General features: G+C 35.7%; 1 protein-coding gene across 2 annotated transcripts; it reads left to right on the top strand.

The window, feature by feature from the left end:
• On the top strand, window positions 1–4,560 carry LOC110787497 (uncharacterized protein At4g19900). 2 transcript variants are annotated; one of them, XM_021992124.2, is made up of 5 exons: window positions 1–201; window positions 820–897; window positions 2,012–2,515; window positions 3,033–3,451; window positions 4,141–4,560. In XM_021992124.2, the coding sequence occupies exons 3-4, from the start codon at window positions 2,012–2,014 to the stop codon at window positions 3,417–3,419; spliced, it is 891 nt and encodes a 296-aa protein (XP_021847816.1). In that variant the 5' UTR covers window positions 1–201; window positions 820–897; the 3' UTR covers window positions 3,420–3,451; window positions 4,141–4,560. The 2 variants fall into 2 exon arrangements, with proteins under 2 accessions (XP_021847816.1, XP_021847817.1); XM_021992125.2 differs by having other exon boundaries at window positions 815–897.
• The last annotated feature ends 7,914 nt before the right edge of the window (window positions 4,561–12,474 follow it).

Here is a 12,474-nt window from a genome sequence, read left to right as displayed (position 1 = left end):
AAGGTAAAACCCCATAATTAATTTCTTCAAGTTTTGCCGGTTGATGCCCCAATTTGATTGTCTGAAAATAAAAAAACTGGCCAATAAATTCGTCTTCTTCACTGTAAAATTTGCAAAGAAGCATCAGTACAAGTTTCTGGAATTTGAGATCACGATGACGGTGGCGTAGATGTTGTCCGCCATTGTTTTTTGAGTTGCTGGGTAACTGAGCTTTTTCTCTCTTTATCTTCCGCTAATGATCTGCTGCATTTTTAGTTTCTTTTCAAAATTAGCGACATTGTTCGACTTAATTGTTTGTTTAACACTTTTATTGCTCAAATTTAGTTATTAAAAGCACAAATTTTAATTTTTGTTCTTGATTCTTCTTAGATTCCCAACTTTTTTTCATGTTCAATTCTCATTTAATTTGTAAATGTACTTCTTTTAAAATTAACAAAATGTGGAATTGATTGGTTTAGTAATTGGAATTTTGCATCCCTGGTTTCATTTTCCTCAATTGTACCAGAATTTTGTATTTCTGTTGGGAATTCTTTGCCAGAAAAGTTAATCTAACTGTCTGATTTGCTTAACTTTTGACTTTATGGGACACATTATATATCTGGATCTTATTATAGTGAATGGTTTAAGTAATACTGGTTAGATTGTTAGAAGCAACATGTTTGTTTGTTAATGGAGAGTAAACTGAAGATAGAAATCTAATTGGTTCGGTTAATGGTGTAACTTGGAACTTGTTTTTCACCATGTTGAATAATATTGCTAACTTCAAATTCTCAGAACACGAGATCTTGATCGATAATTTATGTTTTCGTATTAGTGCAGTGTAGGCACTTCATTGTGTTATCGATCACACTGATCAAGACTTTCTCGGAGAAGCTAGTTGTTTGAGTTTTATAAGAGGTACTTTTCTCTCTTTTCTCATGTTAGGTACTTGTACAATTTTCTTTAGGGGATATAAATGTATTGCTTGGTTCAAATAGCACCCTTTCAATTCCTCAAGTAGCAAAACAAACTTTCAACCTTTTCAAATCAAATAAGGAACAAGAATGGCTAAAGAGTAATCAGTTAGATCTTCGGTTCTTCCCCTGAAAGGGAATACAATGCACATATATTGGTACTTTGTATCGTTACTTAATTCTCAAACTATTGTACATTATTGAGCAACATGATAATGTCCTTTGATTTTCTATGTAACAGAAGAACTTAATCACTTAATGGAGTTTCTCTGTTGTTGCCTTGCATTAGCCCATAAAAATCCAAGAACGTATATAATGTCGAGAGACCTTAAATTACTTATCTGCTTTATCATATCCCATGAAAATCCTTCCACCCAATTGTAAATTTGCAATTAATTACATAATCTACATGCAATACTTATTTCGTAAATAGTTTTCCATGTATACAAACAAGTTGATTTACTACACCGAAGCCAAAATTTAGCAGCTTAACATGCCCTTTGAGCTCCTTCAGTTCATCATCAATGACTTTGAAAGTAGGTATAGTTTGCGAATTATGTGTTTTTTGGAATTAGATTAAGCTAATGTGCTAGTATTGTGGAACTTTTGTACCTTGGCCATTGGAAATTTAGCAGCTTACATGCCCTTTGAGCTCCTTGCGTTCATCATCGATCACTTTGAAAGTAGGTTTAGTTTGCAAATTATGTGTTTTTTGGAATTAGATTAAGATAATCAAATTTGCTAGTATTGCGCGTACAGAAAGAGAATTGCGAAGGGAAAGAGAAGTTTTGAGAGAGAGGCCAGCGACACTAAGTAATCCAAGCCAACCCACATTACTGACTAACGGTGAATAATCATATTTCTTAGAGAGTTAAAGGTAGTAAAACACTCCACGAATGAGCAAAATTAAGGTTGCACCTATTGTGCTAGTATTGTGGAACTTTTGTACCCCAGTCACTGGAAATTTGTTTTGTCTTTAGTCTTATCTTGACTGACTGGGTTGAGGATCTAAGCTTAGGAAGTTGGTTGTAATTCTATTTATCTTTCTTTTTTTACAGATGCCCGGGTCAACACTCCGTACAAGACGCCGTAACTGTTACGGGGTGCAATTCTGTGCAGTTGCCGCAGCCCTGCTTCTCCTCCTTTCAGTCTCTCTTCTTTACAGCCGCCTCACCTCAAACCGGAGAGGCTCTTTACTACAGGATGGAGTTTCTGTCTTTGACGATCCTTTCATTGTTGAGGATCCACTACTTGAAGATTCTGATCCTGACCTACTAAGAGCCACTTTGTCCGATGACCGCATTGATGAGCTTGACATCATTGATGATGACTCCAAGGTTTCCAATGAGGAGGAGATCCTAAGGGGTCTAGAATCTGAAGGGGAGGAGAATGAGCATTCTAAAGTTTTTTCTACTGGATCTTCTGGTTACTACTTCGATCACGTGTCTCATGTTATTCGCCGTGTGTTTGATGGGAAATCCATCGATGAGTTTGACCAGTGGGAGGCTCATGCTACGATGTTTGATGTTGGGCTTGCTTCCGATGATGAAAAGCTGAGCAAGGTTGGTTCTTTTCCTCTTAGTTCTTTTCTATTAATTTTACCATTTTTGTGATGAATTTCAGACTATAGAATATATGCTAGACATGTTATTAGTGGATCTTAAAGCCCCTCCGCCCAAACCCTTATTCTTTTTACAAACTTTTATGTAAGGCGGTCTTACATAAAAGACTCTCTTGGTGTCATATAAGTTAAGCAATAGAACCAATTAGTTAAGCAATGGAACAATTAGTTAAGCACTGGAACCAAATAGTTAAGCAATGGAACTAATTAGTTAAGCAATGGAATCAATTAGTTAAGCAATTGAACCAACTAGTTAAGCAATCAAAGCGGTATTTTCGGTAAGGCGGTCTTACCCAAAAGTTACCGTATTCTTTTCGACCATCCCTATCTATTTGGGGAAGGGGTTCTAATTTTTTGTATTTTTCTTTCCAATTCCGTTGGTTTTGTTAGATTTCTCTTACTATTTAATTTTTATATGTTAATCTCTCTGATTAAAACGAAAAGATTTGTTTGACTAGGTTGCATTTGGTTCAGATGATGTGCCTGTAGATGAGGAGGTGAGAAGGAAGGTGCTAAAAGCTAACAACATTGAGGATGCACTTCTGTTAAAGTTGGATTCCCGTGGTTCACCGCTGAGGGAGGGTTGGGCAGCTTGGTTCGATTCCAAGAGTGTTTTTCTGAGGAAAGATAGGATGTTCAAGTCCAGCTTGGAGTTGTTGAATCCCGTGAACAATATGCATTTGCAGGATCCCGAGGGGTCGGGTGTGACTGGACTTACGAAAGGAGATAAGCTTGTGCTGAAGGAAATGCTCCACGAGATGAAGAAACAGAAGCCTTTGGGGGTTCCAAATATTGAATCAGAGAAAGCTAATGTTGAAAATTCAGCTAAAAGGCGTAGTAAATGACAATTGACAATCTCAAGAGGACCTGGTTTAAGGTTAGAGTTTTCTTTTAATGACTCAAGATTTTTGTTGATATCTTGTTAGATTAATGTTGCTGCTAAATATGAACTCATATCGCCAAAAGATTATTTTCCCTGCAAACTATAGGAAGAATTAGAACACCCAACTATTAGCATTTTGAATAATGATGTGGAACTGATGTGGGAATTCTCAACTTCTATATAAGCTGCAAGGATCTTGAGAGTGTTTTTCTTTATGTTAAGTTCTGTATTAGAGATCTCCCCACTTGGTATGCTTAAAGTTTCAGCCTTTAGTCAACATGAACCTTACTTTAGTTGGAAAGTTGATAAATTTTGTTGCTTTACTTTGGTAGTTATTCTATACTAATCTAATATCTTTTGGGAACTCATAAGTCTTGCTTCTCATATATTCAGACCCGTTTTATAAATCCTGTCTTGTGTTTATATTAAATATCACTCTGGACTTCAAACATGAGGTGTGCAATAATTTTATCGAAATAAGTAAAAATTTACACGGAGGGGTAATGTAAGCACAACCAGAATGATACCAAAGATGTGTGATAATGATATTCTGATTATATCACTAATATAATAGAAAAAAGTCTTTGTGAAATTCGTATGATCTTGTATAAGTTGTATTGAATTACTTTTTAGTTATGTGCTAATTCTTCAATGACTAATTCCAATTTGAATGTGTTGAACAGGAAGGAGTAATCAAAAAGGAATTTTGGCTGCAGTGCATTAGATATTAATTTGGAGCTTTGGAGGTATGGCTGATTGGTCATTTGTTATATTTTACTCCGCATAATAGAATGCTGATTTTGAGTGTGCAAGAAAAGTAGTAAGTTGAGGTTTGTGTGCTAGCTGAAAATACACAAGAAGAGTATGACCCTGAGTTCTGCATGAAACTTACTTGAATACGGAGTATTTGAGAAGCGATTAGGAACCTTTTTTGGCTCGTTCCGATTGACCACGAGTTTTGACTTGGGGGAGTGGTGTGACCTAATTAATGTAGCTTGGTTGTATGTTGGTTTGGTTTTTGTAATTGTAGAATGCTTCCCAATCTTCATGACAATTATCAAATAAAGTGTTAATACTTTACCTGGCACAGTTTTTATGCAAGATATATTTGGTAAACTCGTTTGGTAACTCGTGTATGGTTTTCTGAGATGAAGTGTCTGGTCAAAGATGATGTTACCCGTATGGTAAGATGTTTGCTATGAATTCAGGCCGCGTTCTATTCACCTGATTTTCACTTATTTTTCTTGAATTTATCTTATCTGAACTTATTAGAACTTACGTTAGTTATAAATGGTACTTGACCAACTCTTATTTTTCCTGAACTTGTCTTATCTGAACTTATTTTTCCTGAAATAAGTGGAAATAAGGTGAACACAACAAAACCTTAGATTTTGACCTCAAGCGGGTTGATTAAGCTCATGATGTGAAACATGATTTGTTTCCACTTCAGTACGTGCTTCCATAAAGGGGGTAGATCTGACCCAACTGATAGTATCTTAGTCAAGATTAGTCCCAATTTCTGGAATGAACTATAGAATTTAGTGAGTGTTGTATGGTTCAAGATTAGTCCCACTCATTCATGAGCCCCTTTTCCCCCTGATCTATACTTGTGCCTTCTATGAAAAGCACCACCTTGGAGTTGTAGCAGATGTCTGACCTGTGGATTAAGGAGAAACACCTTCTCTTAATGCCATGGTGTTGACTGTTGAGTACTTAGAGTTAAATGAATTTCCAAGGGAAAACACAATTCGAAACTAGTTTTCCTTTGTTTGGTTCCTTGAAAGAAAATGGGAGAAGATGGTGAAGATTGAGGGAAGAAAGGAGAGGGAGGTAAGGAGGAAAAGTGGTTTCCCTCCCTTTCAAATGCAAAAGGTTTTTCCACCTTTTAGGGAGTTATGGAGTAGAAGATGGTCGTCTCCTTGTCCCGCTATCGCTTTTGGGTCAATTGGAAACAACCTCTCTGCAATTGCAGGGGTAAGGTTGCGTATGTACGACCCCCCTTACCCCGCTTCTTGTGGGAGCCTCTTTGAGACAATTGGGTGATGATAATGATGATAATGATGATGAGGGAGTTATGGGAAATTGTTTTCTATCCCTTGCCAAACCAAACAACGTAAATGATTGAAAAGGGGATAACTCGTTTTCACCTACCAGACGGAGTCTCATTACAACAATTAGTAGAAAACTGCTCCAAACAACCATTACACAGTCCAAAATTGGATCAAGTAAGCAAAAAGAGAATAAGCAAACCAGTTGGTAGGATTGAGGGAAGAGCACCATAGACTCTACACTCTAGATAAAGAAAGAGAGTCTTGACAGTGTCATGTTTTATTCAGAGAACTGAAGCAGAGTTACAAGCTGCGACGTCTGCAGACACCATACATAAAGTCCTCTAATATAGAGACATCGTCACATCGGTTCATAATATCTTAGAACATTATGCAGTTTAGTTTAGCAAATGCATGAGGTTAAAGATGGCTGTGGGCCGGGCCGAGGCCCGACCCGATCCGGCACGAGCATGAAGTCGTGGGCCGGGCCTAGATCTGGGCAGCATTTTTTTTGAAAAAAGCCCGAAAAGGCACGACACGACTCGACCCGGCACAACAAAGCACACTAAATTTACTAAAATTAGGCTTAGGCACGACGGGCTGGTCCGGCACGACAGCCCATGGGCCTGATCCATGGTTTAAACTTTTTGTTCCGGCACGACAGCCCATGGGCCTGATCCATGCAGAGTGGGATGGGCCCGTTAGGCCCACAGCCAGTGGGCTTGGCTTGAAGCCCCAACCCGGCCCGACCCACAACCATCTTTACTGAGCTATTGAATCAAAAGATATGTGAATTAAGTAGCAATCCTTTGAGGTTCAGTTTCTGGAGGAGCAGAAAAAACGTAGAGATTACAGGGCAGATCGCTGTGCCCATAATTCCTCTGGCCATTGCTATGTATATGTTATATGTTGGATTATTGGAGTGCTGGTGTCTGAATTCATCTAAATGTTATAGATTGTGTTAATCCATATCTGCTGATCTTATTTCAGCTCAGGAACTTTGTTATTTCTTTTGGGAGTATAATGTCAGTCCAGGAACGATTTATGCAGCAACATCTGAAAAAGGTGAATGAACTACAAGCTGCACCCTATGCCTTCTTACTAACAAACCATCAAACAACCTAAACGTAATTGGTGGTTCTCGTATCACCAATCTAGCCTTGAACCTCTTTAGAACCCGACAGTCTTCTTGACATTTGAGGAATCAACTAATTTTTAGCTGTCATCTGCTTCTAAGGCTGGAATTTCTCGGCCGCATCCCATAAAAATTAAGATGGATCTTGAATGTTATCAAGATAAGATAAGCCACCATTTTTTAGCGAACTGAAAATTGATGCAGACATGATTTAGTAAAGAGGTTAGAACAGTCATTGACAGTATGAAAACAGAACAGTTGCTGTCTTATTAGTGTATTGGTGGTTTATTGTTTACCTGTTCACTTTCTAAGTTTCTAGATTGAGGTGATGTGAAGGTTTCTATAGAAAAAATCATTTGAACCAAAAATGGTAGAAGGAAGCTGAATAAACAGAGGAGGTGGTGATCCTGGTTAATTGGTTCAAGGATCTTGATTTGGGGAATATTATGGTGTTTATGGTTTTATCTTTATGTTGAGAAAGGAACTGTAAATTTTATATTATCTGGTTTTTGTTTTTACTGATCTGAAATTATTTTTATTTATTAAAACAACTGTTTTTTACTGGTTGCAACTTAGTTCATTACTGTTTTTACTGGTTGCAAACTTGCAACTAACAGATAGAAGTGGGTTGGGCTGGGTTTGGGCTGAGCTGAAATGCCTTGGGCCTGAATGGGCCTGGTCCATATAAAGGCGCTTGTTACTTGCCGGCCAAAATTTTCAAATATGCGACCCAGCTATGGCCCAAACCACGTGCCCTCGTGTTGGGTAGGCAGGGCTGTCGTACCTAAGCCTAATTTCACTCAATTTATTTTTTGGTTCTACTACGAGTAGTACCCACCGCCTTCGGCGAGTGGACGAAACTCCAGCGGGAATTCGCGTGGGTACCTCGATGGACAACATTCCTCTCAGCTTAGGTTTTTTCCATACACAAGGCTCGAACTCGAGACCTTGGTTAAGGATCAAGAGAACTTTAACCACTCACGTCAACCCCATTTGGTATCAATTTCACTCAATTTAACGTGTCTTGTCAAGCTTTTCCAAAAAAATGTGGCCCTGGCCGAGCCATGCCCCATGAATCGCGGAAATCGCAAGGGATAAAAACTCTAGTTGCTATAAAAGGTGAATTTCCCATCCAAATTTTTTTTTGAATTAAACGATTCTTCGTTAAAAATTTCCGCGATTCAAATTAGTTTGAACATAGTACGGACTACGGAGTACTCCGTACTACTCATAATACTAAAAAATTTAGTTTAAACCAATTTGCCATCGATATAATAAATTAAACTAAGAATATTACCAATTTGTGTCGCGTTATAGCAACGATTTGTCCTGCTCAAATTTTGAAGTTTAACGAATTAACAATGAGCTTATTAGCTTATGAGTAATTATTTCAAATAAACTCTGTGATCAAGAAAACAGAGCAAGATGATACCGATGGGAAATCATAACATTTTTTATTGAAAACAAACAAACAAACAAGATGAACGTTTCATTTGCTCCACTCTTTGAAATTACAATTATAAATTATAATTATAATTGTATAATTACTGAAAAATGGATCAAGATTTGGATTCTTTCAAACAGGAAGCATTGAAAACCACACAATCTGACTCCCACAAAAACCATATTTTAGAAGATCCATTTCTTTTATTATTTGGACTTTTGCTTTGGGTTGCTCACTTCCTCGACCTTTTTTAACTTGCACCGGATAAATCCAAAACTTCGAACCTTATGTATTTGTGTACTCGGTGGAAAAAGGCTACATGTACATCTAGCGTACAAGATTTACCATTAATTTGTTGACATATTATCAAACCCGCTAAAAAATGAAAATGAAAGACAATAAATATGCCATTTCAACCAATAAGAAAACATGGCGTACAAAATACCTTGTATACTAGGTGTACATGTAGTAGGATCCATACTCGGTGTGTTTTATTCTCTTGATTTTACTGCGTACTCGTCAAAGTTATATTCATATCTATTTCAACTAGAATGGATAAGGCGCATAGCCGCATAGTGCGTGAAATTCTTAAAAGTGTACCCAACTATCATCCCTAATACGAGTAAAATCTTTAATAATCTAAACGGAAAACCCCCCGTTAAATTACCAATAATTTACAGAAAGTGTTTGTTTAGAGGGTTAGGGATAAGAGGGTTAGAATTATTGAAACCCTAGTGTTTGTGTTAATGGGATGAAGATTAGAGGGGGCTCCCTCTTATCCCACCAATTCAATACTTAGGGAGGAATAAGAACATGCATGGGTTTAAAAAGACACAATTACCCTTAATGAAAATGGGAGAGAAAGGAAATGTTGGAAAATTTTAGCGCAATTTGAATTATACACCCGGGTGCACAGTGTTCATTGTGCACCCTGTTGAACATTTATTGAAAATCTAATGAACATGGAGAACGATTTCAATGTACATGTACTAGTAATATGTTTAAACTACATGTTCTATGGATTTAAACTATATGTTCATTGGCTATATGTTCTTTGGGTATGAACAATATGTTCTTTGTATTTGAATTATATGTTCATTAAAAAACAGGGTGCACAGTGAGCATTGTGCACCCGGGTGCATAAACCATATATGTAAATTTTAGTAAGGGTATTTAATAATTTATCGTTTTATTTCAATTTTATTTTTACTCATACCAAAACATGGAAAAATGTTAACTCCGTATTTTATTACTCTATATCTCTTTTTGTTATTTACGTTTTCCTTTTTGGGTGTCTTTAACATATTCTTTACATTTCCTTTTACTCTGTATATTATCACATAAATGCTTTAATATTCTATCAAAATTTGTGTCAATAATTATTTTTACCAATTAAATTCTTTAGGTCATTTAATCTCTCACACTTTTTCAATGGGACATTAAAATTTTCTCATTTTTCCAATATCAGAAATTTGATAAAAGTGAAAACATAGAGAAATCTCAATGCACATTAATTAGTCATTAAAAAAACGTGCAAAATATCAAACGTAAAGAATAAGAATAAACGGGGGGGAGTATTATTCACTCAATAAATCTCTATCTATATCCTTCCATTTTATCCTTATCCCTCATAACAAACGTCTTTACAATACTTTCGTTTTCGTAGATTAATTAAACCACCATAACAATGTATTTCAGAAGACCCTAAATATTATTTTGCAATAATGGAGCCCAACATAATTGCCATAACATTATTACATCATGTGGTGGATACTTTGCAGTCAATTGCACAATCTGCTTTTGTAGCTTTAACAAACACACACATCTTCTTCTTGTCCAAAAAAAAAACAAAACCAACAAAAAAAACACACGCACATCTTCATTACAAGGTGCACATTTCGAGGGTTACATAAAATTTCCTCGATTACAAGGTGAGTTTTCATTGTTCTTTCTTTTCTATGTTTATTTTTCTGAGCCCATAATTTATTTTTTATAAATTTTTATATAAGGCGGTCTTATACGAGACAACCTTGGTGTCATATAAGTTAAGCAATAAAATCAATTAGATTAACACTGAAACTAACTAGTTAAGCACTGAAACCAATTAGTTAAACAATGAAACTAATTAATAAAGCATTAGAATTAATTAGTCAAGCACTGAAATCAATTAGTTAAACAATGAAACAAAGCATTACAACTAATGAGTTAAGCAATGAAACCAATTAGTTAAACAATCAAAGTGGTCTTTGCGGTAAGGCGGTCTTACCCAAAAGTTCCCGATAAGTGCAATATAATCTTATTAAACAGATTAACATGAAAATACAAGTTTAATAAAATGGGTTGAATTAGTATCAAGATTCTCAATACAAAACTAATACTTCCTCCGTCTCTTTTTGTTCTTTACGATTGATATTTTAATTTGCACGCGTTTTAACGATTAATTAATGTGTATTGATATTCCTCTATTTTTTTATATACAAGGCAAATTATATTTATTTGTAATGTTTTTAATTTTATCAAAATTCTAATATTGCTAAAATGAGGGGGAAAAATATTAATGGTGTGCGAGATTAAATGACCCAATAAATTTAATTGGTTAAAATAATAATTAGACACAAATTTTGATAGAATACTAAAGCATTTATTTGAAAGTATAAAAGAAAATGTAAAGAATATTTTGAGACACTAGAAAAGAAAAACGTAAAGAAAAAAAAATGGTGGGATTACTATTTATAAATGCAAGTAATTTAAGCACCAAAAAAAAGGAACTTAGGGTGCACACACATTGATAAATAAAACAACAAAAAAGAAGCTTTTATAATCCCCCGCAAAACATGACGACAAAAAAAAAGAAAAAAAAAAGGATAGTGACGAAAAGACAAACACACCCTTGTTACTTTTGTTTTACTTACAACATTAAAATAAAATTGTTTATTCCAAAGGATTCTATGACAAACGTTACTCTACTTACAACTCAAGGACAATTTGGGCATCTACTTTTTCCCCCCTTTTTTATTTTCTTTTTATTTTAACAATCAAGATAAAAATAATAAAAAGAGGTAAATTAAAATCACATTTAGACAAAAGAAAACCCCACAAAACTTGATTACAAATTACAAGCATCCAATGTCACTTTTCTTTCGGCCCTTTTGAGGTCACCATGTATATATGCATGTTGATAAAGACTAAGGAGGACTCATGTCTTGCATTCTAGTAATTTATAAATCTAAATCTAAATGTTGAGTCTTATTCAATTTTGTTTTTAGTTGTTTTTAGATGTTAACCTTTCAATAATAATTATTGCATTCTACGTACTACGTATTATATTCGGTGTTGTGTTAACTTTGGATGGACGTATTTGAATTTCCTCATCATGTACGTTGTATGGGGAGAAATAGAGAACGTGTAGGGTTATTCGAAATAATTTGCACAATGGAATTGTGGACAAGAAACATTTAGTCATGTAGGTACAATGTCCCCTCAAAAACAAAAACAAAATGTAGGTACAATGTGATGGAAGTTGTAATATTCATGTCTCGTTGTAAATAAACTTAAAACGAAATTAAAGAAAATTAAAAATTGTAGGGAAAATGTGTATTGAAGTTTGCGGGACAAAAATAAGTAGAATATTCAGAAACGCTGGGAGACATGGAGTATATACTTACGGTCATCATGTGCATAAAGATGGTGGTGGGTCGGGTCGTGCTTCATGCTGAACCCACGTATTTTGGGCCTGTATGGGTCTGGTCCACGTCAAGCCCACTCGTTTTATGTCGGGTTGAGTCGGGCCACAAATAAAAAAAAAGTCGGTCCAGACACGACCCAAACCCATGTGCCGGACAGGGCTGTCTCTTCGTGCTTAAGCCTAATTTCACATAGTTTAACGTACTTTGTCATGTGGTGGTGTCCGGTCGTGTTGTATCGGGCCTTATCATGTTTTTTCCAAAAAAAAAACCGATTCGAGCCAAGTCCACGGCCCATGACTTCGTATAATCGTATTCTGATCCGATCATGCTTTTCCGTGTTCTGTTGTGTCATGCTTTTTCGTGTTGGGTCAGGCCGCGCCGCGGGGCCAGTACAATCTTTACATGTGCTTTAGTAGAGCATTCCATAATTTATAATCGTGCAAACTAAAACGTTGCAAATATTTAGAAACAGGGTGAGTAGTTTAGTAGTTCCATTGGTACGAATTAATGAAACACGAATAATTAATCAAGGTCAAGTAATTCAACTCATTAGATAAAGTAAGATGAGGGACAAAAACAACTATAGATATCCTTGGGGATTAGACACTTTGACAATTCAGGTTAAAAAAAGCTAACTAAAGTCAACGACATAAATGGTATCCTAACTTAACTAACACCACTCTTTACTTTGTAGTACAAAAATA

This window comes from Spinacia oleracea, chromosome 3 (genome assembly GCF_020520425.1).
Source record: "Spinacia oleracea cultivar Varoflay chromosome 3, BTI_SOV_V1, whole genome shotgun sequence".
NCBI classification, from domain to species: Eukaryota; Viridiplantae; Streptophyta; class Magnoliopsida; order Caryophyllales; family Amaranthaceae; genus Spinacia; species Spinacia oleracea.
Note: the sequence above shows the minus strand (reverse complement) of the source record. Positions and strands in the feature narration are given on the sequence as shown.